This window comes from Dendropsophus ebraccatus, chromosome 12, assembly GCF_027789765.1.
Source record: "Dendropsophus ebraccatus isolate aDenEbr1 chromosome 12, aDenEbr1.pat, whole genome shotgun sequence".
Classification (NCBI taxonomy): domain Eukaryota; kingdom Metazoa; phylum Chordata; class Amphibia; order Anura; family Hylidae; genus Dendropsophus; species Dendropsophus ebraccatus.
The window spans coordinates 89,117,039-89,133,428 of record NC_091465.1 but is presented as its reverse complement, the minus strand read 5'-3'; the positions used below and the strand labels follow the sequence as shown (position 1 = coordinate 89,133,428).

At 53.6% G+C, this 16,390-nt stretch overlaps 1 protein-coding gene across 12 annotated transcripts in view; it reads left to right on the top strand.

The window, feature by feature from the left end:
• UBR4 (ubiquitin protein ligase E3 component n-recognin 4) overlaps positions 1-15,093 on the top strand; it is a 66,525-nt gene extending 51,432 nt beyond the window's left edge. For 8 of the 12 annotated variants that reach the window (XM_069947824.1, XM_069947819.1, XM_069947822.1 and 5 more), the window contains 20 exons: positions 2,070-2,243; positions 2,427-2,548; positions 2,649-2,846; positions 3,083-3,163; positions 3,254-3,341; positions 3,427-3,554; positions 3,646-3,753; positions 3,827-3,946; positions 4,687-4,877; positions 5,157-5,330; positions 6,127-6,226; positions 6,948-7,169; positions 7,711-7,824; positions 8,147-8,289; positions 8,395-8,520; positions 10,158-10,352; positions 10,438-10,662; positions 13,110-13,200; positions 13,489-13,651; positions 14,442-15,093. In XM_069947824.1, the coding sequence (XP_069803925.1) occupies positions 2,070-2,243; positions 2,427-2,548; positions 2,649-2,846; positions 3,083-3,163; positions 3,254-3,341; positions 3,427-3,554; positions 3,646-3,753; positions 3,827-3,946; positions 4,687-4,877; positions 5,157-5,330; positions 6,127-6,226; positions 6,948-7,169; positions 7,711-7,824; positions 8,147-8,289; positions 8,395-8,520; positions 10,158-10,352; positions 10,438-10,662; positions 13,110-13,200; positions 13,489-13,651; positions 14,442-14,506 (2,828 nt within the window). In that variant the 3' untranslated portion in view covers positions 14,507-15,093. The remainder of the gene's footprint in view (positions 1-2,069; positions 2,244-2,426; positions 2,549-2,648; positions 2,847-3,082; positions 3,164-3,253; positions 3,342-3,426; positions 3,555-3,645; positions 3,754-3,826; positions 3,947-4,686; positions 4,878-5,156; positions 5,331-6,126; positions 6,227-6,947; positions 7,170-7,710; positions 7,825-8,146; positions 8,290-8,394; positions 8,521-10,157; positions 10,353-10,437; positions 10,663-13,109; positions 13,201-13,488; positions 13,652-14,441) is intronic. The other 4 variants (XM_069947826.1, XM_069947825.1, XM_069947821.1 and 1 more) reach the window with 1 other exon arrangement.
• Positions 15,094-16,390: the final 1,297 nt, after the last annotated feature.

Below are 16,390 nucleotides of genomic sequence, written 5' to 3'. Positions count from 1 at the left end.
AGCACTGATCTGCTAGAAGGGTCACCGCTAAGGCCCCCTGCTAATACCCAATATCTACAGACATACCCAGCTTTTTTATTTTATCCTCCTGAGTGACAGTCTGTGTAATGGCTTCCCCTTTGGCTATTGGAGAGTGGTCTCTATTGGAAACCCTCCATGAAGATTTAATGCCCTAGTGCAGGGGTGGGGAACCTCCGGCCCGCGGGCCGCATCCGGCCCCTGAGACCTCCCGATGCGGCCCGCAGCTCCCCTGTGATGCGCGCTGCTCTGGAGGAGGAAGGAGCCGGCATACACAGCATCCTCCGGTGTCTGTGACAGCTGCCGGACACAGGAGGATGCTGTCTATGCCGGTTCCTTCCCCAGCAGAGCAGCGCGTGTCTTCAGTCTCCTGCGGGCCGCGCGCGATGACGTCATTTCATCGCGCGCTGCCTGCAGGAGAAAGATCGGCACAGAGGACCTGGGACAGAAGAGGACATGGGCAGCATGGGAGCGGAGGTAAGGTGAGTGGGATGTTTATTTTTTTTATTTGGGGGTTAACTAGGCCACCAGGGACATGCCTGATGGGGGTTAACTAGGCCACCAGGGACATGCCTGATGGGGGTTAACTAGGCCACCAGGGACATGCCTGATGGGGGTTAACTAGGCCACCTGGGACATGACTGATGGGGGTTAACTAGGCCACCTGGGACATGACTGATGGGGGTTAACTAGGCCACTAGGGACATGCCTGATGGGGGTTAACTAGGCCACCAGGGACATGCCTGATGGGGGTTAACTAGGCCACCAGGGACATGCCTGATGGGGGTTAACTAGGCCACCAGGGACATGCCTGATGGGGGTTAACTAGGCCACCAGGGACATGCCTGATGGAGGGTTAAATAGGCCACCAGGGACATGCCTGATGGGGGTTAACTAGGCCACCAGGGACATGCCTGATGGGGGTTAACTAGGCCACCAGGGACATGCCTGATGGGGGTTAACTAGGCCACCAGGGACATGCCTGATGGAGGGTTAAATAGGCCACCAGGGACATGCCTGATGGGGGTTAACTAGGCCACCAGGGACATGCCTGATGGGGGTTAACTAGGCCACCAGGGACATGCCTGATGGAGGGTTAAATAGGCCACCAGGGACATGCCTGATGGGGGTTAACTAGGCCACCAGGGACATGCCTGATGGGGGTTAACTAGGCCACCAGGGACATGCCTGATGGAGGGTTAAATAGGCCACCAGGGACATGCCTGATGGGGGTTAACTAGGCCACCAGGGACATGCCTGATGGGGGTTAACTAGGCCACCAGGGACATGCCTGATGGAGGGTTAAATAGGCCACCAGGGACATGCCTGATGGGGGTTAACTAGGCCACCAGGGACATGCCTGATGGGGGTTAACTAGGCCACCAGGGACATGCCTGATGGGGGTTAACTTGGCCACCAGGGATATGCCTGATGGGGGTTAACTAGGCCACCAGGGACATGCCTGATGGGGGTTAACTAGGCCACCAGGGACATGCCTGATGGGGGTTAACTAGGCCACCAGGGACATGCCTGATGGGGGTTAACTTGGCCACCAGGGATATGCCTGATGGGGGTTAACTAGGCCACCAGGGACATGCCTGATGGGGGTTAACTAGGCCACCAGGGACATGCCTGATGGGGGTTAACTAGGCCACCAGGGACATGCCTGATGGGGGTTAACTAGGCCACCAGGGACATGCCTGATGGGGGTTTACTAGGCCACCAGGGACATGCCTGATGGGGGTTAACTAGGCTACCAGGGACATGACTTGGCGGTTAACTAGACTACAAGGGGCATCACTGGGGGGGTTAACTACAATAGCAGGGGCATCACTGGGGGTTAACTACAATAGCAGGGGCACTAGGGGAACAATACTTTGCCTTGCCCCGGGTGCTGCAAACCCACGCTACTAACTGCCGCACACGGTATGCGGCCCTCGAATGATTTTATTAATGCCCGACCGGCCCTCGACATGGAAAAGGTTCCCCACCCCTGCCCTAGTGAGAGCCATGTTGTTGCTTTATCATCACTTATGTCTCTCAATCCACAGGTCTCCTTTCTTCATTCGTGGAGGTGGAATCCATTAAGCGTCACTTCAAGAGCCGCCTGGTTGGCACAGTGCTTAATGGTTACCTGTGCCTGCGGAAGCTAGTGGTGCAGAGAACCAAGCTCATAGATGAGACCCAGGATATGTTACTGGAGATGCTGGAGGACATGACTACTGGTAACTCTCTCTCTCCTCCTCCTGTGTCATCGTATGCGTTGCCGGTTTATTATACTTGGGATGTCTGGATCGTTGGGGTCTGATACCTCCATTGGCCCAACACCGCTCCTTCTTGGGTTCTGGTATTACTTGGACACCCACAGTTACTATAAGCAAGCAACTCTGGTGTGTTCCGTCCTGCAGGTACAGAGTCGGAAACCAAGGCTTTCATGGCGGTTTGCATTGAGACAGCCAAGCGGTACAGTCTGGATGATTACAGGACACCAGTCTTTATATTTGAGAGACTCTGCAGTATTATATACCCGGTGAGTGATAAGGGCGACATATTTCTCGGGGTTGTCAGTCCCACCAGCTGGTTTGTCCTAGAAATGGGTAAAGTGACTGTATGATGTTTCCGCTCATCAGGAGGAGAATGAAGTGACCGAATTCTTTGTGACCCTTGAGAAAGACCCACAACAAGAAGACTTCCTCCAGGGCCGAATGCCTGGGAACCCATACAGCAGCAACGAGCCAGGAATCGGACCCCTAATGCGAGACATCAAGAATAAGATCTGCCAGGACTGTGACCTTGTAGCCCTGCTGGAGGATGACAGCGGGATGGAGGTGAATAGGTCACTTACTGTAACTGGATTGGACTTCTGACATGTCAAAGTGTTAGGTTAGTGGGGGTCCTGGAGCTGAGCCCCGTCTTCCACCCATCCTTAGAACAGGAAGAAATGCTCAGCTGAGCATTTCCATCTCCTACTCAAAACGTACTCTATGGAAGGTCTATCGGCCATCTTACACAAGTGCTTGGGCTCTTCTAGGATCAGTCACGTCTTATCATTGTCTCTTTTTAGCTTCTGGTTAATAACAAGATCATCAGTCTAGACCTGCCGGTGGCCGAGGTGTACAAGAAGGTCTGGTGCCCAACCAATGAGGTACTGTGGCTTGTCATCAGTGGTTCCTCAACTCTCAGAATGCCCTGGTAGACACAGACTTATGTTGCTGTATTCTTTTTTTGGTTTCAGGGGGAACCGATGAGAATAATTTACAGAATGAGGGGTCTTCTGGGTGACGCCACAGAAGAATTCATTGAGTCTTTGGACTCAACCACAGGTATCAATTATAGGGAACAAAAAGGTGAAGATTTTATAAACCCGATAGTGTAACAATTTGCCAAATAGTGTGCATTTACTTCTAGACGAGGAAGAAGACGAGGAGGAAGTGTACAAGATGGCCGGAGTCATGGCTCAGTGTGGTGGGCTGGAGTGTATGCTGAACCGTCTGGCTGGTATCAAGGACTTCAAGCAGGGCCGCCATCTCCTCACGGTGAGTTATATACGGTTGTGACGCTGACCTAACGTTCGCATGAGGTGATGTATGTGCTTAGCCCGTTACATTTGCTCGTCCTCGTCTGCAGGTCCTCCTGAAGCTTTTCAGCTACTGCGTCAAAGTAAAGGTGAATCGCCAGCAACTGGTGAAACCCGAAATGAACACTCTGAATGTAATGCTGGGCACCCTGAACCTGGTAAGACTGGTGACCCCTGGGATAGTGTTAGGAGGAGTCTCTCTCTGTGACTTATAGTCATCTTTTTCTCCAGGCGCTGGTGGCAGAACAGGAGAGCAAGGATAGCGGCGGGGCCGCTGTAGCCGAACAAGTTCTGAGTATTATGGAGATTATACTGGACGAGTCCAACGCTGAGCCCCTGAGCGAGGACAAGGTGAGCGGAGCGAGGCACCCCTGCAGCCATTAGAGTAAAAGAAGGTTTCCTACCGTAAACACTTCATTGTATGGTCATAGGAAATACCATAAATCGGTGGGAATTGCTGAACTTAAAGAGCTGCAGAACTCTCAAGCCGCATGACCCTTTATTTCCCAGTATTATGCCTTAGTGGGAAACCTTCGGCCCTCCAGCTGAAGCAGAACTAATATTCCCATCATGCCTCTGCAGGCAGGAGTTGTAGTTTTGAAAAAGCTGTAGGTTTCCCATCCCAGCTGGAGTAACCGTGAAGGGCTGATCCCTACCTGCTCACTGCCTGCAGACTTTTCATTTGTTGCTTAGTCTCCTGGCACTGTATACTGAGGCTTTCATGCTGTTAGGGCTGGTATCTTTGTAGCCTTCTTTAGGTAAACCACCTAGTCTTGTTAGGGTACAGTGTTCATATTCGCAATGAAGAAACAGGCATATCCACGTATGATGCATGTGGGGGAGATCAGGCTGTTTGGGGGGCGGGGGGGGGGGGGGAAATAGTACAAACTGTGGAAAGTTACAATCTCTTTAGTTGTTGCTGTACATCCCTCCTACATTCACTAGATGGCAGCACTAGCACCTCCAATAAAAAGCAACCCCACCTCCAATAAAAAGCAACCCCACAGGAGTGCTGCGGCAGCCTGGCCGTGCACTGTATATGGCAATACTGTATATGATATATAACTAATAAAACCATCCTTCACTCCTAGGGGAACCTGCTGCTGACCGGGGATAAGGATCAGCTGGTAATGCTGCTCGATCAGATCAACAGCACCTTCGTGCGATCCAATCCTAGCGTGCTGCAGGGCCTGCTACGCATCATCCCCTACCTGTCATTCGGAGAAATGGAAAAAATGCAGATTCTGGTGGATCGCTTTAAGCCATACTGCACGTTTGAGAAGTAAGCCATGTTACTAGCACATTGTAGTTGTGGGGCCTGGAAGTTCACCTCTGTTTTTGTGCTTCTGTTTTGCCGTTTTTGTCAGCATCATTTGCGGATGATTATTTTCACATGACTCCTTCTTTCCAGAAACAGCACCTACTGTCCTCAGGTTGGCTGTGGTATTGCAGCTCCGTTCCATTGAAGTGAATGGCTCTGAATTGTGATACGACACAAAACCTGAGGACAGGGTGGCGCCTTTTTGTGGGGTATTTTCTGAAGCCCTCTCCTCCCTTCCAGGTATGACGATGAGCACTGCACAGACGACAAGGTGTTCCTGGACTGTTTCTGTAAGATTGCAGCCGGGATCAAGAATAACAGCAATGGGCACCAGCTGAAAGACCTCATCCTTCAGAAGGGGATCACACAGAACGCCCTGGATTACATGAAGAAGCACATCCCCAGCGCCAAAAAGTGAGACTCCTTCCCCCTGACCATAGTGACAGAACACATAGGGCACACACCTGAATTAGTGCAGATTTTTCATGGGGATAATCCCCAGTGGATTTACAGTACCATTATGTGAAGGAGAACAAATCTCTGCCACGTGCTGCACTATGGTTCCGGACTTGTAATCCGCAGCGTCTCCTTTTCCGTAGCAGCTTCAATCCTGTTAAAGTAGAGCAGTGTTACCCAATCTGTGCCCATACTACAACTCCCATCATGCATCAGGGCATAGGAGTTGTAGCTTTAACACAGCTGGAAAGCCACAGATTAGGGGACACCTATGTGGGGGGCTGAATAAGCTGCAGATACTTGTGCAGACATCATCTATATGGATCATCCAGTTGCCCTTCACACTACAATCTTAGATGGCAGCTCATCTTACCATAAGGGGAGTAAAAGGGAAACTGGTGCCAGAGATTGGAAATTTATTTCTATCTTGAGCACTTTCTGGCCCCAGTTGGTTTTAAAGAAACATTTTTTGGGTAAACTATTCCCCCCCCCCCCCCCCCATTAAGAAGTATCAGGATGAGGTCTCAGTTTCTGGATAGGAACATTATGACAGAAAGCAGAGATTATTACAGTGGAGATGGTGATGATTTATGATGTTGTTTCCACATGGTTATTTGCTTCTGTGTAATAGTCAATGTGGGAGAGCCCCTCTAAGGCGGTGTGTAGTGCAGGGAGGGGGGCTCTCCTATGTCAGCACACGTGTGCACACCAGGTGGTGCCTGCAGCTGCTTTACCCCTCTCTTGTTCTCTCCAGTCTGGACGCTGATATCTGGAAGAAGTTCCTTTCCCGACCAGCCCTCCCCTTTATTCTGAGGTTACTAAGAGGATTGGCCACACAGCATCCCCCCACACAGGTGAGTGTTTCAGCCCCCCAACCATACAGGTGAGGGTCCTGCACCCCCTCCCCAACCATACAGGTGAGCATTCCCCCCACCCCCAACCATACAGGTGATTGTCCTACACCCCCCACCATTCAGGTGAGTATGGCATCCCCCTGCTGCACATGTTGATCACCTCGGCTACACGCACACGTGAGCGCTCTGGCGGCCCATGGCTACACGTGACTACACGCCGGGTCCTGCATCTCTTACCAGCGGGTGTCGGTGTGTTCACACACCTGTAATGTTACTCAACCTCTTTGAAGAAGTTCCCACAGACAGACGCAGGTTTATTTTCTTCAGTCACTTTTCACCAGTCAGCACTCTTCTCCCACGTTTCATGAATTCCCGCTCTGTATAGTACAGTGTCTGTATACGTATTAATAGCAGATGATTATACCCTGGAGACGTAAGGGAGAGGCATAGAAAGAAAAACAGCCTGGCTTCACTAGTCACATCTACATAATATACATGTATAGCTGTGGTTTACAACGTCTCCAGAAATGGACACTGCAGCACAGAGTGTTTCAGGTGAGAAATGTTCTGGCTTTGTGTGAGTCACAGAGCAGGGGTCCCCGGCAGCGCAGATTATGGGGGGATGCCCATCTATTAGGAGGTTGTAGAGACAGTAATGTAGTGAACAGTAGCTCCCTCACCCCACTCCTCATCTTCATTCCTCATCCTTTCTATCATTCAGCAGGCTCTTATTGGTACAGACTCCATCACAAACCTTCACAAGCTCGAACAAGTCTCCAGCGATGAGGGAATCGGGACCCTTGCAGAAAACCTGTTGGAAGCCCTCCGGGAGCACCCCGATGTCAACAAGAAGATCGACGCCGCCAGGAAAGAGACTCGAGCCGAGAAGAAACGCATGGCCATGGCCATGAGGCAGAAAGCGCTGGGTACCCTGGGCATGACTGTGAGTGATAGGAGGGTAGTAATACATGTCCTAATACACAGAACCTAGGCCAATCCTACACCTACAAATGCCGCTCTGTGTCACCATGTACATACATTACTCTACTGATCCTGAGTTACATCCTGTATTATACTCCAGAGCTGCACTCACTATTCTGCTTGTGAGGTCACGGTGTGCATACATTACATTACTGATCCTGAGTTACTTCCTGTATTATACTCCAGAGCTGCACTCACTATTCTGCTGGTGAGGTCATGGTGTACATACATTACATTACTGATCCTGAGTTACATCCTGTATTATTACCCCAGAGCTGCACTCACTTTTCTGCTGGTGGGGTCACTGTGTACATACATTACTCTACTGATCCTGAGTTACATCCTGTATTATTACCCCAGAGCTGCACTCACTATTCTGCTGGTGAGGTCACGGTGTACGTACATTACATTACTGATCCTGAGTTACATCCTGTATTATACTCCAGAGCTGCACTCACTATTCTGCTGCCGGTAGATCTGTCTGTTTCTTTCTTTTCCCGCAGACCAATGAGAAGGGTCAGGTGGTCACGAAGACGGCTCTCCTGAAGCAGATGGAGGAGTTGATAGAGGAGCCGGGACTCACCTGCTGTATCTGCAGAGAAGGCTACAAGTTCCAGGTACTCTGCCGCCTCTGAGAGGGGGGGGGGTTTACTGGGGACTGCCATGTGCGGACTATGAATATAGAGACCTATTACAGTAGAGGTCCAGTAATCCAGATAAACCAGAAGTATCTGCTCTTTCCCCTGAACTGATACATTGTTACAAACCGCAGATTTGGCCATTTGCTTAGCTCTGTATGCTGTAGACTGGATAGATTGCAACAAACCCTCAGCAGTGAGAAGTAATAGGTCTGTATAGTCACTGACAGCAAGCACAGGTCTTGACCGTGATGAGCTGAATAGTTGCTGATTTCATTATCCAATGATTGATTTTTTTCAGCCAACCAAAGTGCTCGGCATCTACACGTTCACCAAGAGGGTGGCGCTAGAGGAGGCGGAGAACAAGCCGCGCAAGCAGCAGGGGTACAGCACTGTCTCCCACTTCAACATTGTGCACTATGACTGTCACCTGGCGGCCGTGAGGTAAGGGCGCTGGGGGTCACTGTCTCCCCCTGCAGCTGGGTGTGGAGGGTGCAGGTTCATATATAATGTAGTGTTTGGGGTTTACCTTCCGTCTCTTCTTCACAGGTTAGCTCGTGGACGGGAGGAATGGGAGAGCGCAGCTCTGCAGAACGCTAATACAAAGTGTAACGGGCTGCTTCCTGTGTGGGGTCCCCACGTTCCAGAGTCTGCGTTTGCAACATGTTTGGCCAGGTGAGGTGCCTCCCGTTCTGTAGCCCCTGATACAATGTGTCTGCCTGACAGCACCTAACCAGACCCCTCTGTGTCTGCCTGACAGCACCTAACCAGACCCCTCTGTGTCTGCCTGACAGCACCTAACCAGACCCCTCTGTGTCTGCCTGACAGCACCTAACCAGACCCCTCTGTGTCTGCCTGACAGCACCTAACCAGACCCCTCTGTGTCTGCCTGACAGCACCTAACCAGACCCCTCTGTGTCTGCCTGACAGCACCTAACCAGACCCCTCTGTGTCTGCCTGACAGCACCTAACCAGACCCCTCTGTGTCTGCCTGACAGCACCTAACCAGACCCCTCTGTGTCTGCCTGACAGCACCTAACCAGACCCCTCTGTGTCTGCCTGACAGCACCTAACCAGACCCCTCTGTGTCTGCCTGACAGCACCTAACCAGACCCCTCTGTGTCTGCCTGACAGCACCTAACCAGACCCCTCTGTGTCTGCCTGACAGCACCTAACCAGACCCCTCTGTGTCTGCCTGACAGCACCTAACCAGACCCCTCTGTGTCTGCCTGACAGCACCTAACCAGACCCCTCTGTGTCTGCCTGACAGCACCTAACCAGACCCCTCTGTGTCTGCCTGACAGCACCTAACCAGACCCCTCTGTGTCTGCCTGACAGCACCTAACCAGACCCCTCTGTGTCTGCCTGACAGCACCTAACCAGACCCCTCTGTGTCTGCCTGACAGCACCTAACCAGACCCCTCTGTGTCTGCCTGACAGCACCTAACCAGACCCCTCTGTGTCTGCCTGACAGCACCTAACCAGACCCCTCTGTGTCTGCCTGACAGCACCTAACCAGACCCCTCTGTGTCTGCCTGACAGCACCTAACCAGACCCCTCTGTGTCTGCCTGACAGCACCTAACCAGACCCCTCTGTGTCTGCCTGACAGCACCTAACCAGACCCCTCTGTGTCTGCCTGACAGCACCTAACCAGACCCCTCTGTGTCTGCCTGACAGCACCTAACCAGACCCCTCTGTGTCTGCCTGACAGCACCTAACCAGACCCCTCTGTGTCTGCCTGACAGCACCTAACCAGACCCCTCTGTGTCTGCCCGACAGCACCAAACCAGACTCCTCTCTGTCTCCCCGACAGCACCAAACCAGACTCCCCTCTGTCTCCCCGACAGCACCAAACCAGACTCCTCTCTGTCTCCCCGACAGCACCAAACCAGACCCCTCTGCGTCTGACGGCGCCTAACCAGACCCCTCTGCGTCTGACGGCGCCTAACCAGACCCCTCTGCGTCTGACGGCGCCTAACCAGACCCCTCTGCGTCTGACGGCGCCTAACCAGACCCCTCTGCGTCTGACGGCGCCTAACCAGACCCCTCTGCGTCTGACGGCGCCTAACCAGACCCCTCTGCGTCTGACGGCGCCTAACCAGACCCCTCTGCGTCTGACGGCGCCTAACCAGACCCCTCTGCGTCTGACGGCGCCTAACCAGACCCCTCTGCGTCTGACGGCGCCTAACCAGACCCCTCTGCGTCTGACGGCGCCTAACCAGACCCCTCTGCGTCTGACGGCGCCTAACCTGACCCCTCTGCGTCTGACGGCGCCTAACCAGACCCCTCTGTGTGTCCATCTGCTGCACAGGCACAACACCTACCTCCAGGAGTGTACGGGGCAGCGGGAGCCCACCTACCAGCTCAACATCCATGACCTGAAGCTTCTCTTCCTGAGATTCGCCAACGAGCAATCATTCAGTGCCGATACTGGCGGAGGGGGGAGAGAGAGCAACGTCCATCTCATCCCCTACATCATACACACCGTGCTTTATGTGCTGAACACGTACGTATCCCCTCATGTATAAACTCCTACACTGACACACTGTAACAGCTCTGCTGACGTAGTAAGGTGATATCTGTGATTACAGAACCCGGGCCATATCCCGCGAGGAGAAAAATGTCCAGAATTTTCTAGAACAGCCCAAAGAGAAGTGGGTGGAAAGTGCCTTCGAGGTGGACGGGCCGCACTACTTCACAGTCCTCGCACTGCATCTCCTTCCTACAGAGAAGTGGAAAACCATCCGCATAGAAGTGCTGCGGCGGCTGCTGGTGGTCAGCCATGTGCGGGCGGTGGCGCCCAGCGGAACAAACAGGTAACAATACAAAGAAACAGCGCCACCCATGTTTGTAGGCTGTGTGAGGTATTGCAGATCAGCTCCATTTACTTGAACTGGAACTGAACTGCAAAACCCCATCCAGCCTTGAAGAAAGCGGCCATGTTGTTCTAAGCCTGGACAGCCCCTTTGGGATGCTCCGATTAATTTTTTTTCTTTCAAATCAACTGTTGCTAGAGATTTGTAATTTACTTCTATGAAAAAAATCTGCAGTGTTCCAGTACCTATCATCTGCTGTATGTCCTGCAGGAAGTGGTGTATTCTCTCCAGTCTGGAGAGTAGTAGAGGTTTTCTATAGGGACTTGCGCCTGCTCTGGACAGTTCCTGACATGGACAGAGGTGGCAGCAGAGAGCACTGGACATACAGCAGCTGATAAGTACTGAAAGACTGGTGATTTTTTTTTTAATAGATGTAAATTACAAATCTCTGGCACCGTCTGACACTAGTTGATTTGCAAGAATTTTTTTTTTCCCCTGGAGTACCCCTTTAAGAATGGGAGTGGCAATGTACAGATCTGCCCGCTACTATATACTCAACTATATCCCATACACAGTGAATGGAGTCTGCACACTACTGCATCATTCAGATTCCTGCTCTAGAGATCACAGGGGTCCCAGCTCTGTCCCGTACATAGAGGATAAGTATCTATGTTGGTAGAGCCTGTCCGCAGCGTTATAACAGGGGCGTCTGATATCAGACCAGTCCCACCAAACTGTCATGGATCTCATGGGCTGGACCCCAAGCTTCTTGACCCCAGACCCTGCGTCTGATCCGACCCCCGGCTGCAGATCAGTGGAGACATTCTCTTACAGAACCCATTGACAAGGTGCTTGCACGCAGCTTATTGACGTTGAGCTTACAAGACGTCTTAGTCTTCTCCCTGAGGGTTCGGGTTACAGCTGCCCAGTAATTTTCACAGGCCGCAACAATCGCCCCCTGGAGCTCTTAAAAAATAGTTAAGAAAAGATGTGGTTATACAGGAGGTGGCTGGAGCAGGGATTCCAGCGCTGGGCTGGGCTGTGGCGGGCAGACGTCTCGCTCTCTAGGTGTGTTACCAAACAAAACAATTGTCTGGGCCACAGCTGATGGCTGCCATGACTTTCTCTCCTTGTCCTCATGAAGCCGCGATTAATATTCGTCTTCATCGTAGACATTAACGCTCCATTCAAGTACAGGAGTTTTCCTTAAAGCGATGGGCGTCAAGTCCTCAGTGTTAACCCTCTGCCGGGATCAGAGCTATACGGAGGCCATCTTGGATTTGCAACTTTATTTTGGTATCAGATTGTTGGTTAAAGAAGCAGTTCACTTTTTATTTTTTTCGCCCCCCCGGGTAGCCGCTGTCATGTATACTTACAGAAGATGATCGGTGTCCCGTTCCCGTCGGTCAGTTCGTCCCGCGGTGCCGTTCACATCGGGCGCGCGCTCACTTCCGCCGGCTGCTGCGAGTCCTCTTCTCTGCCCAGTGATTATACCCCGGAAGTCACTCGCTTCCATGCATTCTCTATGGAAGCGCGTGACTTCCGGCGTTCAAATGACAAGGGAGAGAAGAGGAGTCACAGCGCCGGCGGAAGTGAGCGCGCGCCCGATGTGAACGGCACCGCGGGACGGAACTGACCGACGGGAACGGGACACCGATCATCTTCTGTAAGTATACTTGACAGCGGCTACCCGGGGGGGCGAAAAAAAAAAAAGTGAACTGCTTCTTTAAGGGTCAGACATTGCAGTGTATGGGGTCGGGGGGCAGACATTGCAGTGTATGGGGTCGGGGGGCAGGCATTGCAGTGTATGGGATCGGGGGGCAGGCATTGCAGTGTATGGGGTCGGGGGGCAGGCATTGCAGTGTATGGGGTCGGGGGGCAGGCATTGCAGTGTATGGGGTCGGGGGGCAGACATTGCAGTGTATGGGGTCGGGGGGCAGGCATTGCAGTGTATGGGGTCGGGGGGGCAGGCATTGCAGTGTATGGGGTCGGGGGGTAGACATTGCAGTGTATGGGGTCGGGGGGGCAGGCATTGCAGTGTATGGGGTCGGGGGGCAGGCATTGCAGTGTATGGGGTCGGGGGGCAGACATTGCAGTGTATGGGATCGGGGGGCAGACATTGCAGTGTATGGGATCGGGGGGCAGACATTGCAGTGTATGGGATCGGGGGGCAGACGTTGCAGTGTATGGGGTCGGGGGGCAGACGTTGCAGTGTATGGGATCGGGGGGCAGACGTTGCAGTGTATGGGATCGGGGGGCAGACATTGCAGTGTATGGGATCGGGGGGCAGACGTTGCAGTGTATGGGGTCGGGGGGCAGACATTGCAGTGTATGGGATCGGGGGCAGACGTTGCAGTGTATGGGGTCGGGGGGCAGACGTTGCTGTGTATGGGGGCAGACGTGTAGGAGGATTACTGTTTCATTCTGTACCCGCCTTCTCTCCACAGATTGACAGACAAAGCAGTGAAGGAATACCCCGTGTATCGCTCCAGCCTCCTCTTCTGGGCCCTGGTTGACCTGATCTATAACATGTTCAAGGTAACGCTAAATGAATGTAGACAGGGGTTGCTCCATTCACTTCTATGGACTTTACGATCATAAGCGCTTGGCTTTTTTGTGAGGTCTATAGAGTTGATGAGAAGGGCAGCACCACTCCCCGCTCCTGTCAGGGTGACCCAGGGATCTCATGACCGATGGGGATCCCACAGATCAGGCCTATTGCTTATCCTGCAGCTATAGGTGGTGACGGGGGCAGATACAGGAACATCTGATCCTCACAGGGAGTGATCCCTGGAGACGTCACATGATTCGTCTTTCATCTTGCAGAAGGTACCGAACAGTAACACAGAGGGTGGCTGGTCCTACTCCCTGGCAGATTACATCCGGCTCAATGACATGCCCATCTACGAGGCGGCCGACCGAGCCCTGAAGACCTTCCAGGACGAGTTCATGCCTGTAGAGTCCTTCTCCGAGTTCATGGATGTCGCTGGTAACTGCTCTGCACTACTTCAGAGACTCCTGTGTGCCCCTTCCTCACTCCCATGTGCCCCACAACCACTCAGATCCAGAGACCCCCGGCCCCCTCATGACTCCCTCAGATCAGAAACCCTCGGCCCCCTCATCACTCCCTCAGATCAGATACAGAGACCCCCGGGCCCCTCATCACTCCCTCAGATCAGAAACCCCCGGCCCCCTCATCACTCCCTCAGATCAGAAACCCTCGGCCCCCTCATCACTCCCTCAGATCAGAGACCCCCGGCCCCCTTATTACTCCCTCAGATCAGATACAGAGACCCCCCGGCCCCCTCATCACTCCCTCAGATCAGATACAGAGACCCCCGGCCCCCTCATCACTCCCTCAGATCAGATACAGAGACCCCCGGCCCCCTTATTACTCCCTCAGATCAGATACAGAGAACCCCGGCCCCCTCATCACTCCCTCAGATCAGATACAGAGACCCCCGGCCCCCTCATCACTCCCTCAGATCAGAGACCCCCGGCCCCCTCATCACTCCCTCAGATCAGAGACCCCCGGCCCCCTCATCACTCCCTCAGATCAGAGACCCCCGGCCCCCTCATCACTCCCTCAGATCAGAGACCCCCGGCCCCCTTATCACTCACTAAGATCACATCAGAGACCCCCGGCCCCCTTATCACTCCCTCAGATCACATCAGAGACCCCCGGCCCCCTCATCACTCCCTCAGATCACATCAGAGACCCCCGGCCCCCTCATCACTCCCTCAGATAAGATACAGAGACCCCTCTTTCTTTCTTTCAGGACTTCTATCAGAAATCAATGACCCAGACTCCTTCCTGCAGGACCTCCTGACCTCCGTTCCCTGACCTCCTGACCTCCGTTCCCTGACCACCTCTGGTTTTCGAGGGGCTCGGCGGTCGCAGTAACGTGTGTTTCTTCATCCTGTATTATTGCTGTATGAGGGGAGTGATGTGCGTTTCCTGGTCAGCTGACACCTCGCCTTCTCTCCGGTTCACCATCTATTCTTTTATATAGGTTTTAGCGTCCGTCCCGTCAGCCTCGGCTCTTTCTCCTTTTTGTTTGGTGTTTGTGAATCCACTTTTGGATGTAGATGTAAAAGCCAAAGTGAGCGGTGGGTTTGGGGGGGGCGGTGACTGCCCCCGACTGCATGAAATGTTCAGCCCACCAAAGATGAACTGCATGCGAAGCCCAGTGTCATGTGACTGCCATGGGAGGGGCTGCGTGTGTAGTGACGCCCCTATGAGGCTCCTCCCTGGTTGTCATGGAGACCCCCAATCATTGCCACATGTGACAATCTGTATCACGCGGAGCTGAATCTGGCTGGGGCCGTCAGTGCTGCTCGTGTAGCCAGTGATGTGCCGGAGCGGCCATCCTTTAACCCGTCACTAACTCGCTGTTGTCTGCTTGATACAATAAAATCTTATAAAGCTTCTGTTTCCTCGAGTCCTTGGAGTGAAGTGACTGAGCACCCGGGGCAGCGCAGGGATCAACCCACATGGCCGGGGACCCGGGGCAGCGCAGGGATCAACCCACGTGGCCGGGGACCCGGGGCAGCGCAGGGATCAACCCACGTGGCCGGGGACCCGGGGCAGCGCAGGGATCAACCCACATGGCCGGGGACCCGGGGCAGCGCAGGGATCAACCCACATGTCCGGGGACCCAGGGCAGCGCAGGGATCAACCCACATGGCCGGGGACCCAGGGCAGCGCAGGGATCAACCCACATGGCCGGAAACCCAGGGCAGCGCAGGAATTAACCCTCACAGCCGGGGATCAGGGGCAGCGCAGTAAATAACCCTCCCAACCCAGGGCAGCGCAGGAGTTAACCCTCACGCCCGGGGACCAGGGGCAGCACAGGGATTGACCCTTAAAGCCGGGGATCTGGGGCAGCGCAGGAAATAACCCTCATGGTCGGGGACCAGGGACAGCGCAGGGATTGACCCTCACGGCCAGGGACCCGGGGCAGCACAGGAAATAACCCTCATGGTCGGGGACCCGGGGCAGCGCAAGAAATAACCTTCACGGCCGGGGACCCGGGGCAGCGCAGGAAATAAACCTCACGGCCGGGGATCAGGGGCAGTGCAAACAGATGCCGTCCTAGGGAGTCCTGAAGAACATGGATGGGGCCTATGGCTGTATCCTTGTTTTCCTAGCAGCTCTAGCGCAGCATCCAACGTCTGCAGCCACCGCTATTTGGGGTTGGACCGATCCTGGCATGCTTGAGATACGCTCCTCTCTACTAACAAAGCTGCAGGGGATTGGATACAGTAAGCTTTAAGCAGTACACTTTAAGCTTTGTTAGTATTTTGCATAGAAATGAAGTTATTAGATGGCGGTGTTGCGGTACGGTACTGAGCCTGCGGGCAGGAGTGTTCTGAAATGCTTCCAATCGGTGGGAGGCAGCGGGCACTGCCAGGAGGGGGGGTGGGGAGCGTCACCTGGCACATCTGATGCTGCTTATATCTAATGATGATCACAGCCAAATCCTGTGTGAGGGACTGAGGCCAGGCGACCACGTCTCCCCACCACCTGACCGGTCAGTATCAGTCTAGGAACACCAGGCATCTCTGTCTAGGAAAGTTGGGTGATGGCTGATCTGCCAGGACGGCTCTGGCTCATGAAGGACGCTGCCTGTCCGTACTGATATACAGCAGTCACCCAGCTTTCCCGGACACTGACCGTCTACAACGTGACTGCTGCACTGACATTATACACAAGCAGTCCATGAAA